We start from the raw sequence: 20,053 nt of genomic DNA on the forward strand, positions 1-20,053 counted from the left end.
CAAGAAAACCCTTTTTGCTCCTTCTTCAACTGCTGCCCTGCAAGCCTGCCCTCCATTGCATTCATCTTCATTTGCCTTTAAAGTAAAAATCCCACATAATCAAAATATATTCCTGAGAGATGCCCTCTCTCAGGAATATATTTGTGTGTAATTTTTGCAAATTAATTTTCCCCTATATATGCATTTTTGCATGTTATTTTCACTAATATAGACATTTTTGTAGACACTTTACCCCAGCATATGCATTTTTTTTACAGGTTACTTGGCTGGAAAACTGAATTGCAAAATTGGAAGAAGTGTGAATTTTGAAGGATAGCCGTGTTTCTGTTTTCATATTGTTTTGTAAAGTGCCACACCAACTCGGCCCCTTACACACTGACCAGATGCTTGGAAGCTGTGGCTGGATGGTTTCGTGGGAGCCGATTGAAACTAAATCCTTCGAAGACAGAGGTCCTATGGCTGGGTCGGGATGGTATGGGGATGAGGGACCAACTCCATTCTCTTGCGGGGGCCCAATTAGTGCCATTGCCTTCCGTTAAGAGTTTGGGTGTAATCCTTGACGCCTCCCTTTCCATGGAGGCGCAAGTCACAGCAACAGCCAAGGCGACATTTTTCCACCTTCGCCGCATCAAGCAGTTGGTCCCTTACCTTTCCCGCCCTGACCTGGCCACAGTGATCCATGCGACAGTCATCTCCAGGCTTGACTACTGTAACTTGCTCTACGCGGGGCTGCCCTTGAAGCTGTCCCAGAAACTCCAGCGGGTACAGAATGCTGCAGCGAGGCTCCTCACGGGGTCTCTGCCATGGGAGCATATTCATCCAGTGCTTTTCAAGCTGCACTGGCTCCCGGTGGAGTACAGGGTCAGATTTAAGGTGCTGCTTTTGACCTTTAAAGCCCTTCACGGCCTAGGACCCTCGTACCTACGGGACCGCCTCGCCTGGTATGCCCCACGGAGAGCCTCAAGGTCCATAAATAACAACACCCTAGTGGTCCCAGGCCCTAAGGAAGTTAGATTGGCTTCAACCAGAGCCAGGGCCTTTTCAGCACTGGCCCCAACTTGGTGGAACGCTCTGTCTCATGAGACCAGGGCCCTGCAGGATCTGATTTCTTTCTGCAGGGCCTGTAAGACAGAGTTGTTCCGCCTGGCCTTTGGATTGGAGCCAATTTGATTCCCTCCGCCCCCTTTTTCTTTTTTCGTCTCCTGCAATGAGGCTTCATTTTAATATTTTAATGTTCCATTATTTTAATGTTGTATTTTATTTTTGTTTTTAAGTTGTAATCACTCATCTTGTTTTTATTATTGCTTGTAAGCCGCTCTGAGCCCGGCCTTGGCTGGGGAGGGCGGGGTATAAATAAAAATTATTATTATTATTATTATTATTAAATGCCTACTTGCACCAGGCACCAGCCATTTTGCTCACGTGTTGGTTCTTGGCCCCTGTGTGGGTCGGCAGTGTGTGCCTATGCCTGCTCTGCCCTGGTAGCATCCCACCCTCTTTCCGCCCCCATTCCTCCCTCTTCTGGGTCCAAAAGGACCTGTACATTGGCAGTCACATGTCAATTGGATGCGCCTAAAATGTACTCATTTCTCCCCCAGTCTCAGGCTGCATTCAGTCTTCACATGCACATGGGGAAAGGGAAAAACAACAACAAAGAAACAGTCTTTGTGATTGTGTTGTGCCTATGATTGCATCAAGTCTCTTTTTTTGGTGTGGTGTAGGAGCTGAATGACATGGCCCCCAAACAATCTTGATAACTATATGTACAATGACACCAAGACCTACATGCAATCCTACATGTGACCTCATTGAGGTTGCTCTTTTATTTACTCCTCTTTTTTGCAGTGTTTTGTTAAAGTGCAGTGGGAAGAGACAAACAAGCAGGAAACATTGAAATGGTCCAGCAAGCTGTTTATGCCATAACACTGGAGTTAATTTGAGATTTTAAAAGGAAATTTTGCAGAGGGGGTTTGGTGGTCACATGGCTAAAAGTCCTGCAGGCAAGGAACCTGAATGGAAAGGGCATTTTGAAGATGTTGGACCCCCATCCCCAGGTAATTTGAACATTTAATATGCCAGTTCTCCCCCTCACCAGGGGAGTGAAGCATTTCACAAAAAGAGTGTGTGGGCTTTGCCACAGCATGGCCACTAAGCTTATCATTTGGTTAGGTTTCTGAAATGTGTACCTCACTTCCCACTAAGTAAGTCCCAAAGCAATTTAGAACAAAAAATGTCAATGTTACAATAAAACCACAGAAACATGATTGAAAGCGGATTTAACTATGCAATAATATATATATTATGGTGCTCCCCAAAACTCTGGAAAACAAACAGCTCTCAATAACCAAAATGATGACATGGTTGGCGCCAGGTTAGCCTCCCTGGAGAGAGCATCCCATAAAAAAGGGGCTACTACAGATAAGGCCTGTTCTTCGGCCCACCTCTCTCCAGAGAGCCCTCAAATTTTGTGCTTTCATTCCTGTTGCAAATGAGTAAGAAGCTTCTTCCTCCCCCCCCTTTTTTTTTTGCAGCCTGAAGAACCAGTAGGAGATCATCCAAGACAGTGACATTTTACCACCACAGTTTCTTCTCCAAAGAAGAGCTATGTTGACTATGCCTAGGAGGCTTTCTAGGACAATGAGCACTTCCTGTGTGGCATCATTAATGTGTAGCTAATCTTTGCTTTGGACAATGAATGGATTTTAATTTTTTTATTTTGTGGTGCATAACAAGATTCAGATGGATTTTTTTACCCTTGGAGATAAGTCTATATATATTCAACATGAAATCAAGAGAGTATGTTTAAAAATGTAAAATATATCTTCAGAGACCATTGGAATAAAATATTTTTTTCTTTTTGTCATATTTATTCTTAGATTTCTTCAGAGAGTATAAGATCCTATTAAATAGTCCATGATTGTGATGTAAGTAACGAGTCTTCAGCAAGAAATAAACATGATGTCTTCACCACAATCTTCATACTTCTTGATATCTGCACTGAGAGGGGGAGAAAAAAATGGCTCTTGACCTTTGGAATGTAGACTGGAGACAGGTAGAAAAGATTTGGAAGCATCACTTCCTGTAGTACATACTGGAGTCATGCCCCCTGGTGTCCTTCTAGAAGTTGTTGGACTTCAACTTCCATCAGTCCCAGGCAGCATGACGAACCATCATCAGGTATGATGGAAAATTCAATCCAACAACATCTGGAAAACCACAGCTTTGCCATCCCTATCAGCCCCCTGCTCCCCCCAAAACACTGTGACTTCTGGTCAAACAGGATACCTACTTACATTTTTTCCATCAAAAACAGAAATAGGAGTGGAAATGGCTGAGGATTGCTTATTTGCTCCGTGAATGGGAATCTAATCTATCCATACAGTCGTTCTCTGCTTTTGTTGTTGCTTTCAGCCCACAAACAATATACGCAGTAACTGATTATGCACACTGCTTTGTGTTTCCTTTGCATTGAGTTTAATGGAGTAGAATGATTTAATGACTGTCAGGGGTACAGGGACAGAGGCACAGGGAAGGCAGGAAATGGAGAGCGATGGAGAGGAATCCCAGGAGAGCGAGGAAGAGGATAGCAATGACGCAGGGGATTCCATGAGTCTCTCCAGCAAATCAGAGGATTCCCAGAGAGGGGCGCCTGTGGTAAGGGCAAGGGGAGCCCCGGGGGGAAAGTGTCAGGAGCGGGGGGCCAGCAGGGGACCCCAAAGCGGCAGCTGGGAATCAGGGCCAGCCTCCCCACCAGAGCGCAGCGAGGGAGGGGGAGGTTCCAGTGTGTCAGAGGGAGCAGCTCCGGCGACAGAGAAAGGGGAGGGATCAGAGCAAGCCGTTCTCCCGGAAGGGGAGGAAAGCAGTGAGGGGAGTAGCATAACTGTCAAAAGGAAGGTCAGAAGTTGGGCACGCGCGCCAAGTTCAAATGAGGAGGCGCGCGGGAGAACAGGGAGCCCGGAGGAGGAGGGGCCAGGACCCAAAGCCCGCAGAAGGGGGCAGGAGCAGTCTGGAGACTCCGCTTCAGGAGAAAGCAGGAGGGGAGGAACCCCGACGGGCAGAAAGACTCTGCGGAAAAGGAAAGAGAGAAAAAGGTGGAGCAGCGTTAGCTTATTAAGCTGGTGTAGGGGAGGGACCGATTCAGAGGGGACTTCTAATGTCTAGGAGAAAGAGACGCGGGGCTGCACGCCTCGGTTGTCGAACCATTAATGAACTGCAATAAACATCCTTGTACATAAGAAGAGCTTGGCGTTGGTCTTTTGTGAGCTGAGACCTGAGGCAGCCCTGACAATGACAATATAACTTAACTACATGATTAAGTAAGTTGTGTGATTTTGCCACAGCAGCAGTGAGATGAAGTTTCTGGCAAAAGACAAACTGCAGCAGAACGGAAACACTGCTGCATGTGACAAATACAGTGCAAAACAGAAAACAATGCATTATTACATCACTAAGCAGTGGTGAACCTGGGGTGTGTGTACACTATATGAGCAATGCCCCCATTTCTCAAACCTTCAAACCTTTTTTAAAGGTATTCATTACCTTTCTCCAGGGGGTGCACTTACAGGCTCCTCCAGAATTTTGCACAGCAATGGAAACAACCACCACAATGGGAACAACCAACAATTGCTAGCAGTTAGGGATGCAAGATGCATAGCCAGCCCCTGAGAAATGTCAATAGACATTGAAACTCTCTTGGCTTCTTTTGAGCTTCTCAGATGTTTCACCTAAGTAGTGACAAGAGACTTACCGTATTTTTCGCCCTATAAGACGCACTTTTCCCCCTCCAAAAATGAAGGGGAAATGTGTGTGCGTCTTATGGGGCGAATGCAGGCTTTCGCTGAAGCCTGGAGAGCGAGGGGGGTCGGTACGCACCGACCCCTCTCGCTCTCCAGGCTTCAGGAAGCTATCCGCTAGCTGTGGGAGACCCAGCTCTCCCAGGGCTAGCGGAGAGCTTGCCTGCACCCAGAAGCTTGGGGCGCGCTGAGCTCCGCACGCCCCAAGCTTCGGGATTAGTGCAGCGCTCCGCTAGCCATGGGAGAGCCGCGCGGATCTCCCACGGCTAGCGGACTGCTTGCGCGCACCCAGAAGCTTGGGGCGCGCTGAGCTCCGCACGCCCCAAGCTTCTGGTGTAGCGCAGCGATCCGCTAGCTCTGGGAGAACCGGGTGGCTCTCCCAGGGCTAGCGGACTGCTTGCCGGCACCCAGAAGCTTGGGGCGCGCTGAGCTCAGCACGCCCCAAGCTTCTGGATTAGCGCAGCGGTCCGCTAGCCCTGGGAGAGCCGCGCGGCTCTCCCACGGCTAGCAGAGACCTTGCCGGCACCCAGAAGCTTGGGGCGTGCTGAGCTCCGCACGCCCCAAGCTTCGGGATTAGCACAGCGCACCTGGGGGGGGAATAAATTTTTTTTTCCTTTATTTCCCCCCCAAAAAACTAGGTGCGTCTTATGGGCCGGTGCGTCTTATGGGGCGAAAAATGCGGTATTTGCCACATGAGGCAACATTGTGCTACTCTCCATATAGCCAGCTGTTTCCAGAACAGACTCAGAACTTACTAGAGCCAGTGAGATCTGGATTTATTGTTGAAACAATACCACTCTGGACTCTGGACCCTGGACTCTGGTCTAGATTCTGGCAAAAGCAGAACTCTCTACATCTCTATCTTCAAGCAATGAAGCGGGGCTCTCCCAGGGCTAGCGGACTGCTTGCATGCACCCAGAAGCTTGGGGCGTGCTGAGCTCCGCACGCCCCAAGCTTCTGGTGTAGCGCAGCGATCCGCTAGCCCTGGGAGAGCCGCGTGGCTCTCCCAGGGCTAGCGGACTGCTTGCGCGCACCCAGAAGCTTGGGGCGTGCTGAGCTCCGCACGCCCCAAGCTTCGGGATTAGCGCAGCGCACCTGGGGGGGAAATAATTTCCCCCCCTTTATTTTCCCCCCCAAAAAACTAGGTGCGTCTTATGGGCCGATGCGTCTTATGGGGCGAAAAATACGGTATTTGCCACATGAGGCAACATTGTGCTACTCTCCATATAGCCAGCTGTTTCCAGAACAGACTCAGAACTTACTAGAGCCAGTGAGATCTGGATTTATTGTTGAAACAATACCACTCTGGACTCTGGACCCTGGACTCTGGTCTAGATTCTGGCAAAAGCAGAACTCTCTACATCTCTGTCTTCAAGCAATGCAATATGAAATACTGTAAATGTTCTTGAATTTTGCATAATTTATAAATGCAGACATATATTCCAATTTGCTTGATTCTCCTGTAATCATTAACTGAGTTGTGGTTACAAAGGAAGGAGACTTTAGGGCCAAGGGCCTTCTGCCACATTCTTTTGGAATTTAGAGAATTGATGGGTTACGATGTGCTTCAATGGTTGTCCTAATTAAAAAAAAATCAGCAGACAAGGTCACAAGGAACCCAAAAAGCCATGGAAATTTTTTTAAAAAATGTTTTATATTGAACATTTTGACAGAGCAATCCTAATTATAGAAAGCTGTCATAACTGATGCCAGTTTAAGTTCTCTGTTTGGGAGGAATTTGACACACCACCATTTTTGCTAACTTCTTCCACTGGGTTGCTAGGTCACATGTAAATTCTGCCAGCTGAACAAGGGACACAGGCAGGAAAGCCCAAGAGGCCATGATCCACCAAATCCAAGCTCATCTTGGCAGATCTTAGGCTTGAATTGGGCTGTAAAATGAACATGTTTTACATACATACATACAGAGATAGAGATATATCAACAAGCAGAAATGATTGCCACAATTGCATAACAATTACAATTTATCTAAATACCTGAAATATTGGATCTCCAGATGCAACTGTTCGACTTACGTATTTTCATTGCTCTTGGGAGTTCTTGTGACTTTGTATATTGCTTTTCTTACTCTTAGGGACCTGCTTTCTTTTAGTTGCCTTTCTAGATAGATAGATAGATGATAGATAGATAGATAGATAGATAGATAGATAGATAGATAGATTCTTTATTGTCATTACACTAGTGCAACATTGCACAAGTGCAACGAAATTGGATGCCATCCCTTAAAAACAACAAAAGCAAAACAACAACAACAATCAAACAAACCACCTTCCAACCACACCCACCCCCACCCCCAAAAACTCCCAGATCTCACTTTCTAATAAGGCAGCTGCTTTCCATGAAACAAGGGGATGCTCAGAATTTCACTGTAATATCCCAGTGCTGATTCATCCTTGCAGGCATAACAGGCTTCTGAAAGTGAGAGCAATTGTGTGGAGGGTTTTTTTTTAAAGCACTTAACCTAGGGGGAAATGCAAGAACATCTGTACTTCAAAAGCAGGTAACATTAAGCAATGGAGTCTCCTCCATCCCAAGGATAAGGTGCCAGATTTTAAACAGTCCATTTAAAACTTTAAATGAGTACAGCACACTTAAAAATAAAACATTCTGGACACATGTTTTTAAACCCATTTAAGAACTTCTGGCAGCAAGGGAGACATAACATGAAAAATTAAAATCAGGATTGCTGCCAATGTTTCTACTTGTACAGTGATTGCCAATGCCATTCAAGGGAAGTGAACTTATTAGACCTGCTCAACTTGCTGAATGCTTTGTTGGAGGCACCAAAGCAAAAGCAGTCAGGTTCTATCACAACATACAACAAACTCCCCTCATTGCCCAGAGCAATGAACCAGACTGAACCGAAAGCTTTTACACAGGTCACCATACTGCTTTTCCTTCAATTAGCTGGAATCTGGTGGTTAATGCATTACTTAATCTCACCCTGAAGCTCATGCCCTGTTGCAGCAAGGATGGGAAACCCAAGGTCCTGGGTCTGTGGTTAGCGTTGGTCTATACGCTCCACAGATGCTTTGCCTGCTGGAAGGCATCCTTGATAGAACTGTAAGAAAGTTTCTTTCCTGTCTGGATGAAGGAGGAGTGCGTGGGTGTGATTGTGGGTGCAAACTGAGCTTTTCATGGTTGGAAAAGAGCCTCCTATACAAAGGGGAAAGTAGCATCCACCTCCTTTTACTTCTGGTCCTGCCCACCACCAACATGTAGCTTCTGGAAGGTTCCCCATGAGGGGATGTGGCCTCCTTAATTGTTTAAACCAGGTCCAGCATCAGCCTATGTCATCTTTGGGTAGCTGCCAGGGTCTCAGAAAATAGCCATCTTTGACACACACCTCTTTATTCTTTGGCATTATGCTCTGAGTGCTGAGTGGCTGAGACTGGGGGACCAGCAATTTTAATGTTCCTCCATGCCCCTGTGCAATGTGACTCCAGGGCACAATGAGAAATTGAAATCACTTGGTATCACTGTTACTGCCTGCCAGAGACGGTACTGCCAGGAAAATCCATAGCAACAGAGGGTTTATATATTGTATGGATGAGCCTCTTGCTCAGTCACTACAGCTCAGTCACCCAAGGCTTCTATTTTCTAGAAAGTGTTTTTGGAACCCTGCAGACAGACACATGACGGTCAAGTATAAGCATTTTTAAAGCAAGACTCCAAAAGGGCATGATCCCAAATGATTACTGATTTATTTTTATTTCCCTGCTGGTAAGTTACTCTTCACATTGCAGGAGGCAGCTCAGAAATAGGATAATGGTTCTCCTGTATTGTAGTACATCCTGGAGCACATTTGTAAATGGACAAAGACGAGCACACAGTCATCAACAGTTTTTGCTTTATCTCTTTTTAATGGGTGAAGTGAAGCAGAATGAAATTGAGTTCAGGCTTGCATAATGACACATGAAATTGCTTTGTATCAAGTCAGATTATTGGTGCATCTAGCACCAGGGCAGGAAACCTCAGGCCAGGGTCACATGTGGCCCTTGGGACTTTTCCCCAGGCCAGACTTTCTTCCCAGCTGCACTCCTTACCAGCCTTGCTTTGCACCCTCTTTGAGTGTCTTTGCCTGGCTGAAAAGGGTCCTTGATCTCTGATGATGCCAGGACAACAGAAGTTGCAAATGTTGATAGTTGATTTCACTCTCTTCAGTGCTATGGATTAGTAGATAAAACTGTTACAAAGCTATGGTACTACTAACTTTACTCTTATGAAACATGGACCACTTATAAATGCCATCTCCAGCTCTTCGAAAAATTCCATCAAAGGTGTCACTGAAAATTTTTACATATCACTTGGGCAGACAGATGAACTAATGCCAGTGTAATGCTTCCATTTCATCAGTATCAATCTCTTTGCCACCATTAGGACATGTAGAATCCATTTTCTCTCCCATTGTTACATTCCATACAATAGTTATATAGTTCAAAAGAATGTTCACCTCTGAAAGTCTTAAATTCCTCTGTAACATATTATTTCTCCCAAACACTTTCTCCCAAAACTTAGTAAGTGCAGAACATTGTAAAACTTGCATTTCAAAGAACCATTATTATATCTCCAGCAAAGGGCTACATTAGATAGTCCTTTCTTATGCAAGTATAAAGGAGTCGAATAAATTCAATATAGTATTTTCTGCTGTGTAAGTCTTTATTTAAGATCCATCGACACATTCAAAACTGAAGCTAAAACACTTTCTCAATGTCTGGGTAGTAATGAACATTCCAATCATTTTTTGAAGTCTGGTTATCAAACTTATTTATTGACAATACATATCCATAAAAAATAATCACTGACTTTTTGACATTTCAAATGAATTATCCGATTGCTCCAGTCTTTCTGGTGTCTCAGAAGCTGAGATGGCTGTTGGACCAAACAGAGTTATTAAAAGTTGTTATAACTCAGCCAGTGGAATTTCTGCAGGCAGGCTCAGCGTGGCAGATCCTAAAGTGGTATAAGTCCTTAAAAATTGAGATTCTAGGAGAGTGGCAGGGGTGGTGCAGAAGTAGGGGGCTTGCACTGGATCCCAAGTCTGTACAGCTTAGGCATGTGATCTGGCAACCTGGCCTAAGTCCACCTGGGGAAAAGGGTGGTGTACATCAAAGCATACAGTCAATGGCAAGGGCCTAATCAGAAATTGGGCCATGCTTCTCCTGATAGCCCTGCCTGCGCAGCTCCAAAGGAGAACTCAGAATCCAGCATAACTCCTGGTCGTTCACACAGCAGCAGTATGTGGGATATAAGATGAACCTGCTCCAGTCACCTCTCCTTTTTGCCTCCCGCGGTGTGGCAGGCTGCCTAGGACCTTGCATGTTTGTGGGAGGAGCTCAGGGCACCTGGGAAAAGGCACTTTGTACCCAGGGAACATGCTCCACAAACACTGGGCACCTTGAGCACTTCCAAAATGGAGAATGGGGAGTAAAGGGGGCCTCCCTGCTAACCTGTCTTTCCCAAGCTTTCCCCACAAATAGAAACATGGCAGCAGCTGCACCTTGCACACCCAGAAACACCAGCAACCACCCACAAGGAGGAGGAGCCACAGAGCCTGAAAATAAGGTCAGTTCAGGAGAGAGGGTCCTAAATGGAAGGACCAACAACACTCCCATCCCTAATATAGTGGGCTGAAGACAGCAATGAACCTCCCTGCCCCAAGGCTGCCCTGCAGCGTCCAGAAGAGCTACTCCTTTGTGAGGAGGGGTATGCTGAGGCCTCCCAGCAACACCTCCCAACCCTGCATACTGCAAGAGTGACAAGCACTTTTCAGGGGCTCAGGCACCATGGCTGCCAGGGAGGCATGTGCAACCAGGAACCTTCATTGTCACCCCACTTTGCAAGTGCCATGCAGACATGGAGGAGGCAGTCGCTACAGGTCAGACAGCAGAGGATAGGATGAACTGCTACTCCCAGGACAGTCATCAGGCGTGCCAACTCCAGGGGCCGAGGTGTCTTTGGCCCCTCAAGATCTATTGGCAGGGGCCTGGCCCGCTCAATGTTGAGGGCACCTTTGTGCTTGTGCATCCCTTTGACAATTGCCAGAGGACCTTCCAGGAAGGCGCATTGGCAAACTCCATTGGGATGCAGCGGGGTGAAGCACATTGACAATCTCAAAGAAACATGCCAAAGCGCTTTGGCAGGCTTCGTGGAAAGGGAGGACGCAGCTTCACCAGGGGGATGGAGGGCCTAGTTGGCCTGGGCATCATATGTTGCATGTGTTACGTCATGCACGTGCAATGCCCCCCCCCCATGTTGGGTGCAACTCTGACACTCTGCTCTGTGATTTCGCTTTGAAGGATCTGGGCCACATTATAAGCCTAGGGAAATGAAAATGTCTCTGATGCCTACCTAAAAACCACCAGCAGGACAAACTAACTTGCAAGAGAGTTCTGTAAATTGGGGCTGACGCTGCCAAGGCCCTGCTTTGTGTTCCCACCATCCACACTTTTCTTGGCTTCAGAAGACAGCAGCCTTGGGTGATCACCATAATCGTCAGTACTTCAAATATTCTGGTCCTAAGCCACATTGGAACAGCGCAGCCAGGTGCCCAGCTTTACAGAGGACAGCCCTTTATTTGAAGGATCTTTTGGGGATAGCTGACATGGTGCCTTCCAGATGCTGCCATGACCATTGGCCATGCTGGTGAAGGTTGGTGGGAGATGGAGCCCATCGACATCTGGAGGGCACCATACTGGCCACTAGTGCTTTATTTGAACATCAGGTTTCATGATAGAGAATGAGGGAGAGAGAGAGGGGGGGGGGCTTGAAGCTGTCCAGCAAAATTTAGCAGCTGGACAGTATACGTCACCTAGTCACAATCTTCGCCAAATTTCGTACAGCTCTATGTCCTCTTATTGAGTGGCGCATTTACTCCTTTTTTGTTACTCCTTCTGTGTAAGTAGGAGATAGTAACTAAGGAGATAGTACAAGAATACTTGGCTAGTTTAGATGTATTCAAGTCTCCAGGGCCAGATGAGTATTAAAAGAACTGGCAGATGTGATCTCAGAACCACTGGCAGTCATCTTTGAGAATTCCTGGAGAACAGGCGAAGTCCCGGCAGACTGGAGGAGGGCAAATGTTGTCCCTATTTTCAAAAAGGGGGAAAGAGAGGACTCAAATAATTACCGCCCAGTCAGTCTGACATCAATACCAGGGAAGATTCTGGAGCAGATCATTAAACAAACAGTCTGTGAGCACCTAGAAAGGAATGCTGTGATCACCAATAGTCAGCATGGATTTCTGAAAAATAAGCATGTCAGACTAACCTGATCTCGTTTTTTGACAGAATTACAAGCCTGGTAGATGAAGGGAACGCAGTGGATGTAGCCTACCTTGATTTCAGCAAGGCATTTGACAAGGTGCCCCATGATATTCTTGTAAAGAAGCTGGTAAAATGCGGTCTTGACTATGCTACCACTCAGTGGATTTGTAACTGGCTGACTGACCGAACCCAAAGGGTGCTCATCAATGGTTCCTCTTCATCCTGGAGAAGAGTGACTAGTGGGGTGCCACAGGGTTCTGTCTTGGGCCCGGTCTTATTCAACATCTTTATCAACGACTTGGATGATAGACTCAAGGGCATCCTGATCAAATTTGCAGATGACACCAAACTGGGAGGGGTGGCTAACACCCCAGAGGACAGGATCACACTTCAAAAAGACCTTGACAGATTAGACAACTGGGCCAAAACAAACAAGATGAACTTTAACAGGGAGAAATGTAAAGTATTGCACTTGGGCAAAAAAAAATGAGAGGCACAAATACAAGATGGGGGACACCTGGCTTGAGAGCAGTACATGTGAAAAGGATCTAGGAGTCTTGGTTGACCACAAACTTGACATGAGCCAACAGTGTGATGCGGCAGCTAAAAAAGCCAATGCAATTCTGGGCTGCATCAGTAGGAGTATAGCATCTAGATCAAGGGAAGTAATAGTGCCACTGTATTCTGCTCTGGTCAGACCTCACCTGGAGTACTGTGTCCAGTTCTGGGCACCACAATTCAAAAAGGACACTGACAAACTGGAACGTGTCCAGAGGAGGGCAACCAAAATGGTCAAAGGCCTGGAAACGATGCCTTATGAGGAACGGCTAAGGGAGCTGGGCATGTTTAGCCTGGAGAAGAGGAGGTTAAGGGGTGATATGATAGCCATGTTCAAATATATAAAAGGATGTCACATAGAGGAGGGAGAAAGGTTGTTTTCTGCTGCTCCAGAGAAGCGGTCACGGAGCAATGGATCCAAACTACAAGAAAGAAGATTCCACCTAAACATTAGGAAGAACTTCTTGACAGTAAGAGCTGTTCGACAGTGGAATTTGCTGCCAAGGAGTGTGGTGGAGTCTCCAACTTTGGAGGTCTTTAAGCAGAGGCTTGACATCCATATGTCAGGAGCGCTCTGATGGTGTTTCCTGCTTGGCAGGGGGTTGGACTCGATGGCCCTTGTGGTCTCTTCCAACTCTATGATTCTATGATTCTAAGTAGAACAGAATGAGGTGTATCCACTGCTAGTCCTGCTTAGACACATTGAAATTAATAGACGTGGCTAATCTAAGTTATTGTTTTCAATGGGTGCAACCAAATAACATCCAGTGTTACTATGACATTTCATGACATTGCCAGTGTGGCCTTTTATTGGATTTGTTTGCAGAAGTAGAGGGCAGTCACTGAAATGAGCCCTGGGACCTGAAAGGTGGCAAATCTCATATGAACTGTCTGCATGTAATCTTTTTTTTAAAAAAGGTAATGTGTGGAAACCCAGTGCAGTATGGGAAATGTGGTGATAGAAGAGGCATGCTTTTAAGGGAAAAAACAAAAACATCACAGAATATGCAGTGCAAAAGCCTTTGAACCAGATAGAAGCAGAATTGGGGTGCAGGATTCACTCTATAATCCTCTCCATCTCACATGCCCATTTGTAACATTTGGGAAAGTGCCCTGTGCCATGAAAAGAATGCCTTCCTTGCTTCCAGTGATTTCATGGGCACTGGCCTAGAGATACCAGCAAGAAGAAGAAGAAGAAGAGTTTGGATTTGATATCCCGCCTTTCACTCCCCTTCAGGAGTCTCAAAGCAGCTACCATTCTCCTTTCCCTTCCTCCCCCACAACAAACACTCTGTGAGGTGAGTGGGGCTGAGAGACTTCACAGAAGTGTGACTGGCCCAAGGTCACCCAGCAGCTGCATGTGGAGGAGCGGAGACGCGAACCCGGTTCCCCAGATTACGTGACTACCGCTCTTAACCACTACACCACAATGGCTCTACAAGAGCTGTATATGTATAATTGCTCTTATACTTTGAACCGCACTGTACATTTACACCATGATACTTTGAATATTCAAAGCATTATTGACCAATAGAGGAACAGTTCTTAACCAGTAGCCTGCCTTTATCCCAGATTGCTACCTAGGTGATGGGGAACAAAAACTGAGGGCTCATGCCCACTTTCCTTTGCCCCACACTTTCTTGGCGCAGATCCCACCACTTTCCCCAGGAACACACACACTTTGGTTTTCTGTCAATTGCTGTTTGCTCTGATTCTGTTTTTAAGAGTGGGTTTTCATGGGGAAAGTGCCAGGGCAAAAAAATCACACAGGGACCTGGAAGGGCCAGACCTGTGCCTCGAAATGCGGAGCAAAGGTAAAGCATATTTAGGACTTCCGGGTTAGCGCCTCCGGCAATGGCGGATTTCCTCTGACCGGGAGGAATCCGCTTCGTGGAAATTAGGGTCTGGACTACCACGGCGAGGCAGAGACCCACCAAAAACCACAGGCGGGAGAAGCCTGTGGACGTGGGATTCGGCTGGCACCTTTTGCGCCTCCCCTACTCGCAGGGAAACCCGGTTTCGGGGATCCGGAGCGACGTGGGGTGAGTGGCGCGGTGCTTCGAATTGACTGCTCTTTTCAAGGAGCGAAGCCACATTGCTGTTGCCGGAGAGCGCTGACTTTTTCCTGTGGACAATTGGACTTTAAACAACTACCTGTGAGTAGAACGGAAAATTGGACTATGAAACATCTTAATTTGGCACCGAAGCGAGAAGGTCTAAACAGGAAGTCTGCCTTCTGCTTTTGTAAATAGACTGAAGCAAAGACATTGCAAGCTATAGTCTGGAAAGTCGTTTGTAAAGGACTAAATTTCCATCAGCTAAAAATACCAAACCCCCCTTGGAAGTAGGAGAAGAGGGGGGGAAATCTTAGATTGTTTAAACCTGCAGGAGAGAGAGTAAAGAAAGATAAATTTCCACCGTCTTGAACCTGGGAACGGGGTGTCAGAGACTGACGCTTTGGGGAAGTTAATTGACTGTGAATAAAACGTTTTTTGACAGATAGTTTAAAAAGAGAAACATTTTTATTCCAATGTTTCCTTTTGCACTTAAAAGGAACAAAATATCTGAAAAACGAAAGTAATTTTGTTGCCGGATCTGCTTTTAAAAAGACAGATACAAACAGAAATTGTTTCCTCTAGAGGGAGCTTGTGAAACTGTTGCTGGAGTCGATCTGGGGAATTTTACAGCTGCAGAGATTAAAGATCGTGGGAAACAGACATTGACCTTGAACAAGAATGTGCCCACAAGAAGCCTTAGTGCTTGCTCTTTGCAAGACAAGCGCTTTACTGGAACAGCTACGTGAAAAGATGGATTTGTTGACTGTCGCAGTCAGCAATTTTGGACAAACAGTGAATACCAACATAGAAACCACTCAGGAATCAACTCAGGAATTTGCTATGACAGGGCAAGTTGTGCAGAAGACAAAGGAGGAGGTTGTTGCTGAACCTCAAGTAATAGAAATGGAGAGAGCCGCAGTCCTGCAGGAACATAAGTTGCTGTTTCTGACGACTGAACCTGGAGAAAGTCAGATTTGGAGAGATGGAGTACTGTTTGGTTTGGAGATGGCAAGGTGGACAGATCCCCCTATGCAGGGATGTCTTGACTTTTGGGATCTGGTTTTGGGCCGGGGGGGTTGGAGTTGTGGGGGCCCTTAACCTTGGAGGGACTGTGAAACATGTCTTCAAATATTTTTTGGATTTCAGTGCTGACTATGGAGAATGGGCTGACCTGTCGAGAAGGGATGATATTGCCAAGTTGGAGTCTCCCCGAGATCTACCCCTCAGTGAGAAAGGAAGGAAATTAAGAATAAGATCAGCAGAAGGCAAAGTAAAGTACAGGTACAAACATGAAGAAGACCTGCAGAAGGGACATGGAAAAGACTTAAGAGCCTCGGATAGAAGGTCACCAGGTTGATGGACCGGATGGAAGGGATAGAAAGGACTGACAAAACCTGAGACCAGGAAGAAGAGACGATGGATGAAGATTGGGAGAAAGTTTTAAAAAATTCATTTAGAGAATTATTGTAAAATTAATGAGTGTTAGAAAAGATGTTGGAATGAAACTATTTGGCTTTAGTAGAAATGCTATAAGGAATTATGTATAAATAAGTTTTAAGTTTTAAGCTTTAGGGCTTTTTATGGTAAGATAAGGTTAAAATAAATTAAGGTAATTTAATGACAGAATATATTGAAAGATGGAAAGGATTTGCTGAGACAATTAATAACTAGAATACAAAATAGGGAGGTGTGAGGAGGTCGATGAAACAAGTTAATGAAAGATAAAGATTTGGGAATATTGGATTTGTTTTTAATTTTTTTGCCTGCTTTTGTTTTTGGTTTTGATGTATTGTGTGTTTTGTTTTTTGTTTTTGTTTTTCTTTTATTTTTAATTGACTTGTATTGTTTAATTCCTTTTTTCTTGACTATTTTTTTCTTTTTCCTGTTCTTTTTTTTCCTTTTTGTTCCTCTGTAATTTTAAATTCTCAATAAATATCATTTTAAAAAAAAAAGGTAAAGCATATTTAGCCACTCTATGGCAGAAGTAAGAAACCAAGGACTTCCCTATGGATTTTGTGCAATCAGCTGAAGAACCATCACTGATGTTGTTTTGAACATGCTGCCGCCAAGGCAGGTTGTAAATTTAATATGCCAGTAAATGTAATAAATACTTGCATTTCTTGGATCAACAGCAATTCTCCAGGATTTCTATTTCTCATGAGCTCATGTGTGTCAGAGAGAAGTGCAAGAGAATAAGAGAAGCTGAGATACAGCCCTGGGTCCTCCCCGTCTGCCAAAGTGAGATCTTTGCCCTTTGCTAGCCAGCAATGTTCTGGAGCATCATTAGGCCTTTGATCTCAAATCCTTGAAAGCCTGAGCTGCGCAAAGGCTTCCCAAGCCCAGCATCACAGGCCAAATGTCCTAATGAGAACTCACTGACCCCCCAGGGTTCTTCTTTCCAGGCTATGCACTCTGTGGTGCATTCATGTTTAAAGCCATCACAATTCAGACTCAAAACTCTGTAAATATGTGTGGCCAGGTTCGAGAAAACTTTTTTACGATTATAAAATGCAATATCCCTCCATTTTTATGGAAAATGTCTCCTTTTTTGCATACACAATTCTCCCTCTAAACACAGGCCATCCATACATTGCTTGAACAAATTTGGGACACAGACTACCTGTTCTGCCCAACCCCCACTGAAATATTCATTAGGAAGATGTTCAGCCAAGATGGCCACCGTGTAAGGTTCCTCCTTCCAGCTCTCTCCGACCTCTTCTCCCGATTTGGATTTTACAACCACTGGAGTAAGTTATTTACTTTAGTTTTGCAGTTTGCTAGACAAGTAATTGCTGGACTCTCCACTGGTGTGATGCTAGATTTTAATTAAGTTTGACGAAGGAGGATTACTTTGGATTGAGCTGGGATGCTGCTGTAGAAATGGCGACGAGGTAAGGCGCATCTGCAGGAGTTCATTTCGAATCCTCCCCAAAATTTGTGTTGCGGCTCCCAGCCTTTCAAGTTCTTGCTGAAAATTGCACCAGGGTGTTGGAGCCCATGCCAGGAGTTCAAATTGCTGATAATCTGTAAAGCCTGCATCGTAAATCAGCTTTAACAAGCAGATAACTGTATCCTCCGGCAGCCTTTGACTCACTGGTTTTCTGCCAGCCCACCCCATCAGCTTGTATTTTTACTTTTACTACCTTTTATTACCTTTTATGCACTGCTATTTTAAAAGACTCACAACGATGGGCCAAGGCAAACGCCTAAGGGACTGTGACGAGGCTTTGCCCTCCCCAAGAGCCAAACAATCAAAAACCGACCCCCCCGTGTCTGGCAAATGGAGTGTCCCCACTGATCACTGCTATAGGGTGAAAACCCAGAACCGTTTTCACCCTCTAATGTCACCAGAAACAACGTCAACACCAGAGGAATTACTTTTACCCCAGATTAAAACTGTGGACGGCAAGCTCGGAGGAAGAGGGAGTGTCCCACTGGGGGTGGTGCAGGACGCCGGAGCCGAGGACTGCGCAAGACAAGAACAACATGAACATCTCCACCTTGTGGTCAGAACCCTTAATTGCATATTCAAGAAGATTGATGTGCTATCCTCCCAGCTATGTAACCTTGAACAGAAAATTGATAACCTCTGGTCAAAGTCTAAACCAACTGTAGTTACGGGGGAAATGAAGTGCCAGAGAACCTTACCCTCAACCAAAAAAGGAAGTGTGATCCCTAAATATAAACCAAATCCTGCACTGAAACAGCAAGCATTATCTCTGCAACCTAAGAAAATCTGCCTAAATATCGGGGTAAGGTCAGCAAGGTGGCTCACTCTGGATGGGGTTAAAAAGCATCTAAGCAATCTCCTAAACATAGAAATCACACAATGTGATCTCATTGCAGTATTACCTTTGAACCAGCACCTCAGGCAACAGAAAGTGATGCTTGCGTTTTACTCTCCAAGGATCCCTTCAGCTATCATCAGGCAGAAATCACTCTTGGCTAGGTATGATATCTTCCCAACAAGAGTTTTTATGGATAGCATGATCCATCCCCTTCTACTTGCCGGTTACGACACGGAGCGGACCCTGTCGGAGAGGTCGGGAGCACCCCGGGACATTGAGCCTCCTTTTCCGGAGGATATCCATACGTACCAAAACTGGACTTACCCCACGTCCCCACGAGCTCCAAAGGAACCCACTGGCGCAAGTAATTCTCTGACCCCACCGGAGGAAAGAGAGCTTTTAGCCACCTTTGGCGACCTTCCACCGAGGGAACAACAAGAAATAATTGATAGACTAGAAGTACTTAACCACCAGCTCATACATGTCCAGAAGAACGGAAAAGTCCTGCCCACTTTTCAGGATAACCTTGCCAGCTTTTCGGAGTCGTGTTTTAAGGAAGTAGGAAGTCTTCCATACCTCAGTCCAGCTCCTAAACCCATGCCTCCCCCACTTGTGGGCAAATCCCACCGACACTTGGCAGACCCAGGTTCTGCCTCACAAGTTGGCCTCCCATCCCAACTCTTGATGAATTTTGACTCGCCCTCCAAGAGTCCCCCGCCGAAGAGTGTAACTCAGAGTCCTTTCCACCAAAACAATTCCTTACCATCCAATCCATCAATGCCGGAACTGGAGTCCTCATATTCCCCTGAGCGGCATAGACCCGACATACAAACAGTACCTGTACGTCAAGCATCCCCAGTACCTTCGCTAGCATCAGGTCAGGGGAGTGTTCCACTTACATCAAAAAATGACCCGGATTGGACTGAAGACCCGGCCGGACATATAAATCAAATGGTTTCATCGGCGACCTTTAGACCTCGCGGTGGGGCAGTCTCAGCAAATCCTGTGGAGTCTCCCACTGAAGTGTCCGCCCTTGGGCCAGCCAGCGGGAGACCCGTTCTGTCGCCCCAGTCTGAACACCTCACTACCAACTTCAAGATCAGGCACCTCCAGCAGGTGCCTGCCATGCAAAGTAAAATAACTGACTTTTTTGTGGGGTCTGCCCTGCCTCCAAAGGACTCACTTCTCTCCCTGAATTGACAGCGAATTGAACACAACAGGAACTCCCCCCTATCAGTCCTCAGCTGGAACATCGCGGGCTGGAGGGGAAAAAAACATGAGCCAGAATTCTTGGAGTTTATTAACCTGTTTCATATCATCTTGTTCCAAGAATCGTGGGAAGTAGAGAAAATTGTCCTAAATGGCTTTGAGCTGCTAGAACTCCCTGCCTGCCCCTCCCTGAAAGGAGGCCGCCCTAAAGGGGGCCTAATAATAGGCATCTCCCTCAACCTACATTCTAAATTTACGCTAGTACAGGTCCTGCCTCCCTACGCCCTTACCGGGCTGATTGCGGGGGAAAAGATCTCGCTCCTAGTTACAAATGTTTACTTGCCACCTGGGGGTTCTTCCCT

General features: G+C 46.0%; 2 protein-coding genes across 5 annotated transcripts in view; both read left to right on the forward strand.

The window, feature by feature from the left end:
• The window catches only part of ZMAT4 (zinc finger matrin-type 4), a 303,658-nt gene extending 300,164 nt beyond the window's left edge, over positions 1–3,494 (forward strand). For 3 of the 4 annotated variants that reach the window (XM_081201037.1, XM_081201035.1, XM_081201034.1), the window contains one exon: positions 2,877–3,494. In XM_081201037.1, the coding sequence (XP_081057163.1) occupies positions 2,877–2,895 (19 nt within the window). In that variant the 3' untranslated portion in view covers positions 2,896–3,494. Of the gene's footprint in view, positions 1–2,531; positions 2,857–2,876 lie in introns of those variants that run through there. The other variant, XM_081201036.1, reaches the window with a different exon arrangement.
• LOC308592420 (tigger transposable element-derived protein 1-like) overlaps positions 1–20,053 on the forward strand; it is a gene marked incomplete at its 5' end in the record, with an annotated part of 444,148 nt that overhangs the window by 323,731 nt on the left and 100,364 nt on the right. The gene's annotated exons all lie outside the window — the stretch shown is intronic.

The sequence above is a fragment of the Podarcis bocagei genome (assembly GCF_964188305.1).
Source record: "Podarcis bocagei genome assembly, chromosome: 7".
Classification (NCBI taxonomy): Eukaryota; Metazoa; Chordata; class Lepidosauria; order Squamata; family Lacertidae; genus Podarcis; species Podarcis bocagei.